This window comes from Stegostoma tigrinum, chromosome 33 (assembly GCF_030684315.1).
Source record: "Stegostoma tigrinum isolate sSteTig4 chromosome 33, sSteTig4.hap1, whole genome shotgun sequence".
In the NCBI taxonomy this organism is placed as follows: domain Eukaryota; kingdom Metazoa; phylum Chordata; class Chondrichthyes; order Orectolobiformes; family Stegostomatidae; genus Stegostoma; species Stegostoma tigrinum.
Genome location: NC_081386.1, coordinates 14781907 through 14797848, shown reverse-complemented (window position 1 = coordinate 14797848; position 15942 = coordinate 14781907). Strand labels below are relative to the sequence as shown.

Sequence of the window (15942 nt, the reverse complement as noted above, 5' to 3'; positions counted from 1 at the left end):
TCTCTGAAGATATTATCAGTTCAACACTGAGTTTCTTTCAATCCAAAAGTATCCTTTCTTACTGCGGACCAATACTGTCTGCAGTACTCCAGGTTCAGTCCTACCATTGCTATGTAGAAGTGTGAAGAGACTTACATACTTTTATCCTTCAGCCCCTTTGCAATAAAGACCAATTTTCCATTTGCCTTCCTAATTGCTTGTTGCGAGCTTTTTGTGATTTGTGAAAGAGGACTCCCTGACTCCCCTATGCAGCTGCATTCATAATCTCTCCCCATTTAAATGTTTTTCGATTCTTCCTACAGCATTTGTGTGCTAATATCTACACTGGGTCAATAGAAAGCAACAGTAAGTCTGCTCAATACTGATGATCTTGGGGCCCATTTGCACTGTGGTCAATTATTCTTTAAAAACTATAATGGAACACCTATCAGCTTGTTTACTCAGACAGTTAGAATTGGTTTAGGATCTATCCAGCAACCAATTTGAGCTGCAGGTTCAGGGATGCTTGGTTAGACAGACACATTCCTCAAATATACTGTTGTCATATTCTTCGTACTACAGCTAAATAATGAGGTGACAGTCAAATCAAAAATCCTTCCCTGCCTACAATATGTTTTCAAGCAGGCTAGAATAAACTTTTTTGTAATTTGAGCCCCAAAGCAGAACGTGTCTGGTCACTGGTTAAAATTCTGAAATTGATGACAATAGACCCACTGATGGGCACAACTGAAAATTGAAATAACAGTGATGAATTGACAAAGATGCGACCTTGGTTAGTAAATTAGAAGCATGCTGTTGTCAGCTCTTTTATTCACTTTGGGAGGAAACAAAGTCGAATGTGGCTGCCAACTGATCAAAATGTGAACTCAGATGTTCTTTCTGATCGATTGTAACAGACCCACCAACCTTGCACAATGTGTCCTTTCTTGGTTATCTATTGGAGCTTAACGTAATTGGCTTCTTTCAAACTTAATTAAATCTGAAAAATGAATTAATAGATTTGCAACAGAAAACTCAGCAGGTCTGGCAGCATCTGTGGAGAGAGAAACAGAGTTAATGTTTTGGGTCCAGTGACCCTTCCTCAGAACCCAAAGCGTGAACTCTGATTTCCCCCCGCAGATACTGCCAGACCTGCTGAGCTTTTCCAGCAACTTCCGTTTTTGTTTTCGATTGACAGCATCCGCAGTTCTCTAGGGTTTTATTTAGTAGTTCGGAAAAGTTCAGTATATATATGCTGAATTTGGGGTGTAGTAGGTGGGGGAAGGAGTAAACATCAGGTGGAGATAGAGCCCAAAGAGAGAGGCCAACAGTTGGGTGTAGGATGAGTAAAGGTCAGCCTGAGAATGAATAGTTACTAATGGGGGATGATTAGTGGCTGACAATGGGTTGGTTTTTGTAGCAGACCATGTGATGACATGGCCTGGTGTATGTGGGCCGGTGTAAGGACATGGGAAAAGGGGCTCATATCCCAACATTATTAGACTTGATATCAAGTCCAGAGGGCTGCAGAGTTCCCAAACGGGAAAGGAGATGCTGTTCTTCCAGCTTGCGCTGAGCTTTGCTGAGCACTGCAGCAAGCCTGAGACAGCTTAAATTCCAGTGAAGATCAGTGCACTTTGACTCTGCTTTCTCTGCACAGAGGCTGCCAAAGCTGCTGAGTCTTTTCTCCAGCAATTGTTGCTCATGCTTCCAATCTACAGCATCTGCTGTTTTTTGATATTTTTAAATGGATTCGGAATATTGGGTGGAATTGTAAAGGGTGAAAGCGAATCGGGAGGGGTCTGTCCCTTCCTGCTTTTGTGTTGGGGCTCATGTAAGTCAACTTCAACTTTAAAGGGCCAGCAGAGCGCAGCGGGGACACAGGCGATCAGATGGCAGGGACCGGTATTCATTGGTAGGTCTCCACCAGCTGCTGACAGTGCAGCAGGTACATGTATAAAAAAGTCTCCAGGTTAAACAGAAGGTTCTGCACCAAGCCAACAATTTTACTGTCCGCCTCAGTTCTTTTAGTACATCGCTCCATCTTGTGACAATTCTCCAGCACCCTCCACTCCCCTTAAATTTCTATTCCCACAACTCTTCCCTTATTATCCATGCTATTCAATGATGCTCATCATTTCAACCTTTGATTGTGCCTTTCTTCCTCCCGACCCGATCACTCTGATGCTTGCTTTCCTGGTTTGGCTGCTGTCCTCCGTACCCTCAAACTTGGTGAAATCTCTGCTGTACGTATCCAGCACAAGACGTGTTCAACTAGCTCCAGACCGTTATATATTCATCTTCAGCATTAAAGAGATGCTCGCATAAGCTTGGCTTGTCTTCTTTGGAGCACAGAAGGCTGAGAGCTGACCTGATTGAGGTGAACAGGATTATGAGGGGCATGGGCAGGGTGAGTAGAAAGCAGCTTAGTTGAAGGATTAACAACGTGGGGAGGGGAGGGAGCAAGGCTATTGTGTCTCAGTAATAATGCCCCTCCCTCTGGGTCAGGGGACCCAGATTCAAGTCTTTTATGATTCAGATGTACATCTGAACAAGTTGATTAGAAATATCTAAAAAGGGGTCATAATTTTAAAATGAAAGGCAGGAAGTTTTGAGGGGATTTGAGGTAAAAGTTTTTCACTGGGATGGTGGTGGGAGTCTGGAATGTGCTGCCTGGGAGGGTAGTTGAGATGGGTAACCTTATAATCTTTAACAAATACTTGGATGAAAACTTGAAGTGTCATGACATTCAAGACATTGGGCCTAATGTAGGAAGGTGCGACAACTGCAGGGTTTTTTTTCTTTATTTATTAACAGAATGAGGGTGTCACTGACCAGGCAGCATTTATTGCCCATCCCTAATTGCCCAGAGGGCAGTTACAAGTCAACCACATCGCTGTGGGTCTGGAGTCATATGAAGGCCAGACCAGGTGAGGATGGCAGTTTCCTTTCCTAAAGGACATGAGTGAACCAGATGGGTTTTTCTGACAATTGACAATGGATTCATGGTCATCATTAGACTGTCAGTCCCAGATAATTACTGAATTCAAAATCCAACGTCTGTCTTGGCGGGATTTAAGCCTGGGTCCCAAGAACATTATGAGAGTCTCTGGATTAACAGTCCAGTGATAATACCAATAGGCCATCACCTCCCCACATTAGTGGTATATTTGTGGTGGCACGGACTTGATGGGCCGAAGGACCTCTTCTGTACTGTATGATAAACAAATCTCTGATTACATTCATTTATTTAAATTATATCTTAACCGTTCCCAGGTTTTATCCCATTCTATCTCCAAAATCACATCCTGCTCTGTGTGTTGCCCTGAACACACAACTCATCGGCTTCTGTGTCTCCTTCCATCTGTCCCTGCATCCATAATACAAGACTCTGAGTTAAGCAAACTTCACCCTTCAAGCTGGCTCTCTCTACCTGGATCCCTCTGCCCTTATCTCTCCCTCCTGTTCAAACTTTGAAAATCTACTCAAAATACATCTAAGCTTTATTACCCTTCTCATTACATTTCTTTGGGGCACTCATGGAGTCATTCAACATGGGAACAGACCCTTCTGCCCAACCAAGTCATGCTGAACATAATCCCAAACTAAACTAGTCCCACCTGCCTGCTCCTGGCCCATATCTCTCCAAACCTTTCCTTTTCATGCACTTATCTAATGGTGTTTGAAATGTTCTAACTGTGCCCACATTCGCCACCTCCTCTGGAAGTTCAATCCACAAGTTCATCCCCTGTATAAACAATTTGCCCCTCATGTCCTTTTTAAACCTCTCTACTCTCACCTGAAAAAATGTGCCCCCTAACCTTCAAATACCCATCCTTGGGAAAAACACCTACCATTAACCCTTTCTATACCCCTCATGATTTTATAAACCTCTATAATGTCACCCCTCAACCTCTTATGCTTTAGTACAATAAGTCCCAGCCTATCCAGCCTTTCTTTATTACTCAAACCTTCCACACCCAGCAACATCTTGGTAGATCTCCTCTAAACCCTCTAAAGCTTTATAAAATTACTTTTTTCTCTCATTCTGAGCTCCATCTCCATCTATCATTTCCTCGTCCTCCTTCCCTCCACTCCACCTTTAGTATATATATCAAACTTCTTCCAGTTATCATCAGTTCTGAAGAAGGATCACTAGATCTGAAACGTTAACACTGCTCTCTCACCACAGATCCTACTAGACCAGCTGAGGTTTTCCAGCAATTTCTTTTGTGTTACAAATCTATTAATTCATTTACTTCATTTTTCAGATTTATTTAAGTTTGGATGAAGTTAATTAAGTTAAACTCAGGTAGGTAACCTCTCACAAAGGCATCTGAGACGTTTCTCTACATTTTCAGCCATCAAATAAATGTAAGATGTTATTGCCCATTCCAAAATGTGTCTGGAAATGACCTTTCCTCATTACTTGTGGATTGAACTTCCCGAGGAAGTGGTGGATGTGGGCACAGTTAGAGCATTTAAAACACGGTTAGGTAAGTACATGAACAGGAAAGGTTTGGAGCGATATGGGCCAGTAGACCCATTATCCAACTTATATTAACTTGCTATAAGTTAAATATATCAAATATACACTGGATCTTGCTTTTCAATGTGGAATCTATTAATGACGTTTACTTGCCCACAGTTATGGTGCTGTTCTAGAGATTGTGACTACCATCATCTCTCAACAACACTTATCAAGTTGGTTTTCCGATCAGATACAAGTGGGAAAATCCTGTTGTGGACTCATGAATGGAATGCTGTCATCGGCATTACAAAGCAATGTTCCTATTCACACTTTTTTACATTGATCTTTTCAGCATGTCTACTAGTTGTTATAAGTCCCTCTCCTCCGAGCCTTACAACCTGTAAAGCAATGTGCCATCTCAAATACATAAATTCCAATGAAACAACAAGGATCAGAGTTTTAGAACAATGCAAGAACCTCGGGAGAAGAGCCTTTCTTTATTTAACCAGGAATTTAATTATGGTGGCCTCAAGTTCCCTGCACTGGTTTACACAAGAGAATACAACCCTTTGATTTTCCACACCTCCTCTGTGCCTTATTCACAAAACATCTCTGTTAAGATGTGACGGGAAACAATGTCAAACTAACAGGAAGACCTCAGACAGATTTTGGTATGATAAAGAATCCCTGAACATATTTCTTTGAGTTTGCTGTTTTTGGCTGCAATTTCAATAAAACTGTGCGGCAATGTTTAGGCATTACCATGGGTCTCAATGATCATTCACACAACTTTTCTTAGGTCGACTAACTGAAATATGTCTGGAACAGAAGAGAGGGAGAAATGTGATAGATTTTATGCTGAAGTTAAAAAGAGGAGAGAATCAAATGAAACAAAAGAGAAGGCCACGGTTTGTTCGAAGGTGCTTCGATAACAAAGATGGCAAGAAATAAGAGGCAAAAGGAATCATAACGGTAGCATAAAGGAATAAAGCACTAATACATACTAAGTGTGAATAGCAGAATTAAGGCCTTGAAAGCAAAAATATGACAGCAAGATATACACTGGCGTTGGGGAGTGGGGGGAAAGAAATCCAAATGGAGGCTAAAGATCATGGTCTGAAGTTGTTGAATTCAATGTTGAGTCCAGAGGGTTGTTAAATGTCTAACTGGAAGGGAAGGTGCTGTTCCACATTGTTTTCATACAGTTATCCACGCAAGTGTTATACACAATGATGAGTGAGAACTTAAATCCTACAGGGATAAAAAAAAGTCATACTGGATCAATGAATGATCAGTGTACCATGGGAACGGAGACCAGTAGATACTACTGATTCCCAAAGGCACCAGTAACATGTACCCTGATCAGGGATGCCTATTTGCCTCCTGAAATGCCTGAGTTCATTGTGTTTTGTTAAAAGGAATGGGTATAAGTTTAATTAACCCCTGAGTATGTAAACAATTTGATGAATGAGTATCAAGCCTGTCATAGGTTTAAATAAAGAGGATTATTTATTCATGTATTCAACCCCCCAAACAGTGAATCTCTCACTCAGTCTGCTTTTACTTTTGGAAAAAAAACAACAATCTTGGAACAATTAAAGATTTTCAAATATTGCCTCAATTTTCTTGCTAAATAAGTGATTTTCTTCTGGTACAATATAAAGGAAGCTGGTGGAGCACAATTTTTCATAATCATCTCATGTAGAGTTATTATAAGGGCCAATTAAATAGCCCTTATATTTTCAGAATCATTGAATTCCTAAAGTGCAGAAACAGGTTAATAGGCCCAACAAGTCAACACTGTCCCTCCGAAGAGAATCCCACCCAGACCCATCCGCGTGACCCTGCATTTCCCATGGCTAACCCACCTAACCTACATATACCTGGACACTACGGGCAATTTAGCATGGCCAATCCCTCTAACCTGCACATTTTTGGACAATAGGAGGAAACTGGAGCACCTGGAGGAAACACGCACAGCCATGGGGAGAATGTGCAAACTCCACACAGTCAGCTGCCCGAGGGTGGAACCGAACACAGGTCCCTGGCACTGTGAGGCAGCAGTGCTAACCACTGAGCCACCGTGCCACCCCAGCAATAAAGCACCTTTCCAATGTTTCTAATCTCTGTTATTCAAGGATCAAATAAAGAAAAATGCGATGGATTTCCATATAAACATCAATAAATCCATCCAGACATGAGCATATCTATTCACCTTTATTTCCAAAGGAAAATACAACTTCCAAGATGATCCCGCTTCCCAGCTTTCCTCAAATTGACTCAAACACAGGCAGATTGGACAAAGGAAAGCCAGTGCGATGTGACAAGTAGGGATTGAATATTTTTAAGTTGGGCTTAGATAGACTCCTGATAAGTGAGGCCACAGAAGGATATTGAGGATAAATGGGAAAGTGGAATTCGGAACACAAACGTATCAGCTATGAATGGCAAAGCAGAACTGTAGGATCAAATGGCCTACCACTGTTTCTATTTCATATAAGTGCTTTGATGTCAGTCTGATAAGGACCGAGATTTCATCAGCATCTGGGAGACAGTGGATGGGGAGCTGATGGTAAAATCATGGAGGGCTCCCCAACTGGATGCAAAGAGCCTGCCCAATTCAAGGGGCTGAGGACCTGATAAAGCGTGGCTATTTCACAGTGTACACCTTTCATTAATGCTACTCCATCAAATTAGTTTACAATGAACTCAATTAACTGTTGCATTTAAAATCATTTCACATTCATCATGTAGATGAAGACTTAGTACTTCATGAAGAACTATCACAGTCATCAACTTGAGCAAATTCCTTGGATCGACTCCTATCTGGATACTTCTGATGATCTCCTACCATAACCAACAGAATGCAGGTAATCCCACATGTTTTAATGAATATTGAGAATGGGTGGATTATCAGGCTCAAAATGTCGACCTTAAATGTACAGCACAGGAGGGAAATTATGACAGACTGTTACTTCAGAATTCTGAAGACCTGGAAGATGGTGGAATATGAATTCGATAAAAATCTGGAACTAAAGGTCTAATGATGACCACGAAACAATCGTGCAGATGAAGGCAGGTGAAGTCAACAGTTCACAGCCTGAGACAGAGTTCCGTAAAGCTGGAGGAGATAGATGCTAACAGGCTCTGCGATGTAGCAATGTGCTATGCTTTATGAATGTGTTAGTAGAAACTGAGGACACTGCTTGATGTTTTAATCATGATTCCTGCCTTACTCAGGCCCCCTCCTTCATCTTTTATTCTGGATTATTGATGACAGGCACCAACTCCTGCTCCCGTGTGCTGGGGAGGTTCACTGAAATAGGGCCGAATCTTACTCTTTGACTGAGTGTGAGTCACGTTGAGTTTGATGGGTTGAGTCCTTTGGTGGAGCTGAGTGAGAGTTATCTCACTCTACCTTGCTACACTCACCGCATTAACTGGCAGTCCCATCCCTATCGGAGGTATTCCATTTCTGGAATAACTTGCCACTCACTGGCTATCTGGAATCATTCCACATCCCTGCCGTAGGCTCCATCTTTAAAAGACCATCGTGCACCCGAGCTAGATCTGTCAGTCCAGAGCTGTCCTGCACAGTGGCTGACATTCGGCTCAGACATGGCAAACAGGAGTAATCAGCAGCCCCTCTGTGTGGACAAGGAGATGGCACACCTATTAGACAGGGCATGCCTTCTTCCTCACAAGGCCAGCTGTGGAGGCTGAGAGACTAGAAAATGCCCAGCTGATCAGCCATCTTGAGGAATGCACAGCAATGTTGGAAGAAACACAATGCCCATTGTTGTTCCATGGTCATCATTAGACCCTTAATTCCAGATTTCTTTTAATCAATTTTAAATTCCACCATCTTCCTGGTCTCCAGAACATTACGTGGGTCTCTGAAATAACAGTCCAACCACAGGCTATCAGCCCCCACTCCCAACCAAACCATTAGGCAGATTCTGAGTCCCTACTAAATTTACTTTCTTACCAGTGAGCCTATATAACCCTGTCAGCAACACTGTGAAAGAGGGATTACTGCATCTTTTAATGTTCCTGATTAAACTCGGGACTTTTACCACAAAATCATCACTAAAGCAAGCAACCTGAAGCTGAGGGTAGCCAGCGTCTAATACTTTCAGCATGCTACTGCTTCCAATCTTCCATTTACTGATAGCAGCGAGAACAGAATTATAATTTAACGTGATCCAGTCTAAAGGTGGTTTTGACCTTAGGAGGGGTAGCAGCTCACGGGATTAAAGCAGTTTAATAATGTTATACTTCTAAGGTGATTTAAAGCATGAATTAAATAATGGGTATGTGCTATCATCTGGTCAAAAAATTTACATATGTAGGATGTAGGTCAAGTCCTAATAATTTGAAGATCTAATGGAGAAAGGATTTTTCATAAACTAGTACAAGCAGAATTTTAAAAAAAATCTGCTGGGCTGTATGTTGACACTATTAGTTCAAATCATAACAGAAGTCACTGTATTATAACAGAATGTAATTTAGCTTCTTAGTGAAATAATAAGTCAGTGAACACTGCACTCTGTCCTGGGTACTGGCCATCTATAACTGAACTGAAGAATTCTAGTGGTGAAATTGGCTTAGCTTTGCAGTAATGTGAAATGATGATGGAAATGAAAGTCAGTCAGGGCACAAAATGAGCAGTAAATTCACTATTACCCATCCGGCGCCAATACCCAGGACCAGCATATCTATTGACAGCTTGTGGAATGTCAGTGTGTGATGAGTTTCATTTGGAGACTGAGGATTAATCCATTACCAGTGAGAAAAATATTCTTGTGTTCCTTTTTCTAACTCCTTTTGCACTGTCATAATTGACTGGGGAAACATTGATGCAGTTGTGCAGCTGTGCCCACTCAGAATCCAGACAATATAAAATTACCTTTATTGTGGCCAACACTACTTCCATTATAGCACACTGACGTGGACTGAGACTTTTGACCTCTTCCCGAATCACATGATCCTATTTGAAAAGGATATTAAAGAAGACATGCTCAGTTTACTGAAATTAATAAACATTTCAAATTGCCCTAATGGAGAAATTATTCAATGAGATCAGTTTGCCACAAGCCTAAGTAACAAACCATACCAACAAATTACCGATTACTGTTAAAAGAGTCTACGGTATTAGATAACCTTTAATGTAACGATCAGGGTTGGTGGACTGAAAAATTCAGCATTTTAGATTCAGGATACATATTCTTCTAGTAGGAACATTTTTAATGAAAGCTGATGCATTATATATTTGTTAAATTAATGCAATATCTTGCATACATTTGCACAGGTTGTTATAGCAACAGTATTTGGTAAAGAATGGAGCTATTTAATGTGCGTCAAATTTTAGTGTGACAGCATGGGCACACATCTGAAAGTTCAAATTTCCTGTATAATACCTGTAGAAATGTTTATAATCGTTGTCCCTGGGTGTAGCTGTATTCTGCCTTTCTGTCAATTTTAAATAAATAGAAAGAGCTCCAATTTCTTAATAGTTCTGTGGAAGGGTCAATGGACCCAAAATGTTAACCATGATTTCTTTTCTTCACAGATGCTGCTAGACCTGTTGAGCTTTTCCAGCAACTTCTGTTTTTGTCCCCAGTAGCTCTGTCTGGATCTTGGGGGGAATGAATCCTTGCATCACTTTTAAAAATAAAACGCAGTTGTTTCTATTTTCAATGAGGAATTAATTTTCCATTACACTCCAGAGAATATTTTTTGATGAGAGTGTAGGAATTATCATTCACATAAGTCTAATCCCCATCATTTAAAAAATAATTATACACATGAATATAATTCAGACTAGGAATCCTCCAAATTGTGTGAGCTTTGACAATAGAAATTGTGTGACCTTTAACTTATAAAGCATGGACTCACATAAGGAATTGAATTGTCAGTTCATGATGTATGGATTTCTATAACGAAGGGCAGTATGGAATATAAGCATTCCAAACCATGCCAAGTACATTTATATTGATACCTTCAGCTTTGATAATTGGCCCAAGTCCTTAGCTGCACTGAAGATCATCTGTGGTCCCTGGAAGAACAAGTTGAAGAGAAAATGATATCAAGTTGGCAAAAGAATTGGCATGAATATAGAAAATATCCTTTCAGCAACTTTTTATTTTACAAACATTTAAAAGATCTGTAAAAGTGACCTTTTATGACAAAACCGTAGTCAGGATTTTATGTGAATAAAATGCAAAAATCAGTGATACTGTCTGAGCTGCAGTTAGGTCTGCAACACTTGTTGCTTGGAGATCGTCTCATTTATTGTATCAATTTGTCAAAGTCCAAGAAAAAAAGCCATTGCAGCAGGCTGATCATAATAATGCGCTACTCAAAATCAGTATGGTACACGGCCATGAAGTAGCAATTAGCTTTTAACGTTCACATGACAAATTATGATATTTATGTCCTGAAAAGGTGACAGGGCTGGAGCATTTTTTTTTCCTTTATTCATTCACGGGATAAGGGTGTCGCTGGCTAGGCAGCATTTGTTGCCCATCCCTAGTTGTTAAGAGTCAACTACATTGCTGTGGGTCTGGAGTCATATGTACGCCAGAACAGATAAAGATGGCAGTTTACTTCCCTCAAGGACATTAGTGAACCAGATGGGTTTTTCCAACAATTAACCAATGGATTCATGGTCATCATTAGATTCTTAATTCCACATATTTATTGAATTCAAACCATCTGCCATGAAGGGATTCAAACATAGTTGCCCAGGATATTATCTGGATCTCTGGATTAACAGTCCAGCGACAATACCATTTGGTCATTGCTAGGCTCTTCAATACAACTGGGTTTCTTGATAGGCATTTTTGGAGAGTGCTGAGGACCCAACCATGTTGCTGTGGGCCTGGAGACGCACATTGGTGAGATCAGTCAAGGATGGCAGACTTTCTTTTGTAAAAGATTATTAATAAACCAGGTGGGTTTTTACAACCAGAAGCAAGATACCGCTGCTGCTGGATATTTGAAAGAAAATTTAAAAATGTTGCAGATGACCTTGGTCTGGCAGCATTTGTGGAAAATTCTGTGACTCTTCTTCAGAACAGTTGCTGCAAGAAGTGCTGGTTTTTGGTTTAGATTTTTGCAAGTATTGCTGATACCAGTTTTGTTTTTAGTACCAGATTCATTTAAAACATTGAAATTAAATTTCTCAACTTCTGTGGTGAGAACTGAACTGATGTTTCCGGATCATTGGTTGAGGCCTATAGGTTATTAGAAATGTAACCGCAATGCTACCCTAACCCCTGTAACAACTCCAAATCAACAGTAAAACTTTACAGGACGAACAAACACGCTGACTGTGTTTCTTTAACATAATCAATGAAAACAAGTAATCTGCTTCTAAATCATCAGTTAATTTCACCTGAAAATGTGACAAATCGAGATACTGAAACATAATGTAACATCATTTCCTCTGTGTAACATCATGTATTGTGTCAAGATATGCAGGAATCTACATAAAATGGTGGTGCCCTACATTTTCACAGTATAGTGCTAAGTGATAGATTTCAGCAAACCAAGTTAGTTTGAATAAGTAACTTCTCGATGACTGTGACTGTACGTAATTCAGTCAATTGAACTGCAGGCTAAGGTTCTGCATTAGACAATAGCACCATAAGATATAGGAGCAGAATTACACCATTTGGCCCATCGAGTCTGCTCTGCCATTTAATCATGGCTGGTACGTTTCTTGATCACATTCTTCTTCTCGCAACCTTTGATCACTTTATAATCAAGAATCTATCTTAAATACACTCAATGTCTTAGCCTATACAGCTTTCAGCAGCAGCGAGTTCCACAGATTAACCAACCACCAGCTGAAGAAATTCAACCTCATCCCAGATCTAAAGTGTCGTTTCTTCACTCTGAGGCTGTGCCCTCAGGTCCTAGTCCCACCTGCTCGTGGAAACACCTTCTTCATGTCCACTCTAACCAGGCCTCTTTGTAGTCTCTAAGGTTCAGGCAGATTCTCCATCAGCCATCCTCCAAACTCCATCGAGCACAGGCTCGGAATTGTTAACCGCTCCTCATTTCACAAGCCCATTATCCCAGGGATCATTCTTGTAATCCTCCTCTGGACCTTGTCCAAGGTCAGCACATCTTTCCTCGGATACCAAGCCCTAAGCTGCTCACAATTTTCCAGACGCGGTCTGACCAAAGCCTTAAAAAGCCTCTGCTGCATCCCTGGTCTTGTGTTCTAGCCCTCTTGAAATGTATGCTAAAGTTGCATTTGAATTCTATTGGAGGCCCACTCAGCCTCATATCCTTCTGAGATCAAGAACTGCATACCACATTTGAGGCTGTCAAGAGAAAGTTGGGACTGCACAGATTACAACAAAGTATTTGTCTTGGGGTACTCCTGTTCATATCAGCACCACAAATGATGGATGTCCAGAGCTCCTGGCAGACCAGTCTCTGTGGGGGATACTCACCTTCTAATGTTCATGTATTAGTTGTCTCAGACTGACTCTCTTGACAGCAATTCTTAGGACAGGAACCAATCACAATAAATGTGAGTTGATATTCTGATGGAGTTCCACTGTCAAAGGCATGGCCTATGAGTATTTAAGTGGCTGTGCAGGACTCCATGATGCTATATGAATTACTGAGCATTCACCCAATACCCTCAACAAACAGCATCAGAAATGCTTCTCATTCTTCTTACTGGGGTCTTGCTCCAGAAAAATTGATGGCCATGTTTGCTTTTGTATGAGTGATTACTTAAAAAAAAATCAATTGAACATGGAACACTTTTAAGACATGTTGTATGAATGCAATTTCTTTCTGGAGTTTTGATCAAAACTTAGAACATGCTATGATCAATGTTTCTTTAAGAGGGCAACTTTAACAGGAAAATGGAATACAAGCAAATAATATAACCTATAGCTGATGATTTAATTACCCGAGTTGCTCATGTAAGAGAAACACTTTAAATGCAGAAAATTACAGGGTCATTTGAACGTTTAATGTTCTCCCACTAAAGCTCTCTCTCTCTCTCTCTCTCACTCTCTCTCTCTGCTGTTTCTGCAGAGACCATAACTTTAATTTGAAATCTGCTGCTAACATATCTATTAAAATAGCAAAGAGAAACATTTAGTAAAATTTAAGAAGTATTTCAAAATATTGCCAACATCTTTATCCCTTTGAGTTCATAATGCACACAGAAACCAATTTGAGAACAACAGAAAATGCAGGAAGTACTCAGCACATCGGGCAATGTCTGTGAAGGGAGGCCTTCTTGATTTATTTGTTGTCATGCGCTATCGTTACTAGGCGCTATCGTTACTGTGCGCTATCGTTACCACACGCTATGGTCACCACGTCCTAATATTCATAATAAGCTCTTGTTGATTCCCATTGCTACTTCAGCTACACTTCCTTACAACTTACAATTTGGAAGGACTCCATTCTGCCCTCCCAGTATCTCTGATTGCATTGCATTGGTTCTGATGATACAGTCTCATGCATCCGTTCTTTTGCCCTTTTCCACTGTAGTCTTCAGGGTCTTCGACTGTATCCACCACATTTTCTCCCCTTCTGCTACCACCCTTTCTCTTTCTGAAAGGATTCTCTGCATCTCCACCTTCCAGACCTCAAGCTTCAATATTCACCAGATCCTTTTCTGTCTCCTCCTGCATGATGCCGAAACCAAGCACATCCTTAACTCCACACTCCTCATCGTTCAAAGCCTAAACACACTTTCCAAGTGAAACATGTACTTCTTTCACTTTATTGTATATGCTGCTCACAATGTGTTTTTCTTTACACAGGGGAGACTGAAACAGACTGCGCAGCCACTTTGCAGAACCCCTTCTGTTCTTTCTGCAACATTAACCTGGAGCTTTCCATGACCTGTCATTTTAATCAAATACCTTATTCTCCAACTAACAGCTTTGGCCTTGACAACACAGTGTGGAGCTGGAGGAACACAGCAGGCCAGACAGCATCAGAGGAGGAGGAAAGTTGACATTTTGGGACGGGACCCTTCTTCAGAAATGGGGAGGGAGAAAGGAGCTCAGAAATAAACATAGAGAGGAGGGGTGGGGCTGGGGACGGTAAGTGGGATGGTGATAGGTGAGTGCAGGTAGGGAGTGATGGGGATTGATCAGTGGGATGGGAGGAGTGGATAGGTGGGAGAGAAGATCGACAGGTTGTATAGGTCAAGGAGGTGGGGAAGAGAGACAGGGTTGATCATGGGATGAGGCCTTCTCTGTTTCACTGCTCCAGTGAAGCTCAGCTTGAGGAACCACACCTCACCTTTCGATTTGGCACTTTACAGCCAGCTCCAAATAGAGTTTAACAATTTCAGACTGCAAATCCAGAGACCCAGATAATGTTCTGGGGACCCAGGTTCGAATCCCACCATGGCAGATGGTGGAATTTGAATTCAATAAATTATCTGGAATTAAGAATTTAATGATGACTATGAATCCATTGTTGATGGTCGGAAAACCCATCTGGTTCACAAATGTCCTTTAGGGAAGAAAATAGCCATTCTTACCTGGTCTGGCCTACATGTGACTCTAGACCCTCTGGGCAATTAGGAATGGGCAATAAATGCTGCTTGGTCAGCGATGCCCTCATCTTGTAAATGAATTTTTTTAAAAGTGGGAAGTATTCCATCAGACTTTTGACTTGTGCTTTGCAGATGGTGGACAGGTTTTGGGGAGTCAGAAGATGAGTTACACGCTGCCAGATTCTTAGTCTCTGACCTGCTCTTGCAGCCAGATATTTGTATAGCTAGTCTATTTCAGTTTCCGGTCAATAGTAACTGCTAGAAAGTTGATAGTGGGGAATTCAGTGATGGTAATGCCATCGAATGTCAAGGGGTGATGGTGAAATGGTCTCTCATTTGAGATTGTTATCGCCTCGCGCTTGAATAGCGTGAATGTTCATTATTGTTTGTCAGCCTAAACCTGAGTATATCAAGGTCTTTTTGTACTTGAATGTCGACTGTTTCAATTTTGGAGGAGGCATGAATGATGTCAAACATTGTGGACGTGTCCGTGAATATCTCCTCTTCTCAAATTATGATGGAAGGAAGGTCACTCATGAAACAGGCGAAGTTGGTTGGGCTGAGGACACTATCCTGAGGAACCTCTGGACATATGCCCCGGGGTTGAGATGACTGACCTCCAACAACCACAATCACCTTCCTTTGGGCCAAGTCGGATTTAAACGGCAGAAAGTTTTCCATTTTCATTCAGGTTTCTTGATGCTACACTGGGTCAAATGGAGCCTTGATGTCAAAAGCAGGGACTCTCACCTCCCCTTGTCTTTTTACTTAAGTTTGCAACATCTGCAGAATTCTGTTTTTTGCACAGGGCCTATTTGATGCTGAAATATATGACAATATTAATTTCAACCCTGAACTGTAAGACCCAGTCCTCAAAATACCGTATTTGTAACCCGCGTAAAAAGTGAAAGTAATGTGGATGCTGTAACCTGGGGTTGAA

General features: G+C 41.1%; 1 protein-coding gene across 7 annotated transcripts in view; it reads right to left on the bottom strand.

Moving 5' to 3' along the window:
• Positions 1-15942, bottom strand: part of LOC125467255 (protein unc-13 homolog C-like) — a 562058-nt gene that overhangs the window by 38555 nt on the left and 507561 nt on the right. For all 7 annotated transcript variants that reach the window (XM_059639173.1, XM_059639171.1, XM_059639172.1 and 4 more), the window contains 2 exons: positions 10452-10508; positions 9360-9440 (listed from right to left, as the gene is read on the bottom strand). In XM_059639173.1, coding sequence (XP_059495156.1) covers positions 9360-9440; positions 10452-10508 — 138 coding nt within the window. The remainder of the gene's footprint in view (positions 1-9359; positions 9441-10451; positions 10509-15942) is intronic.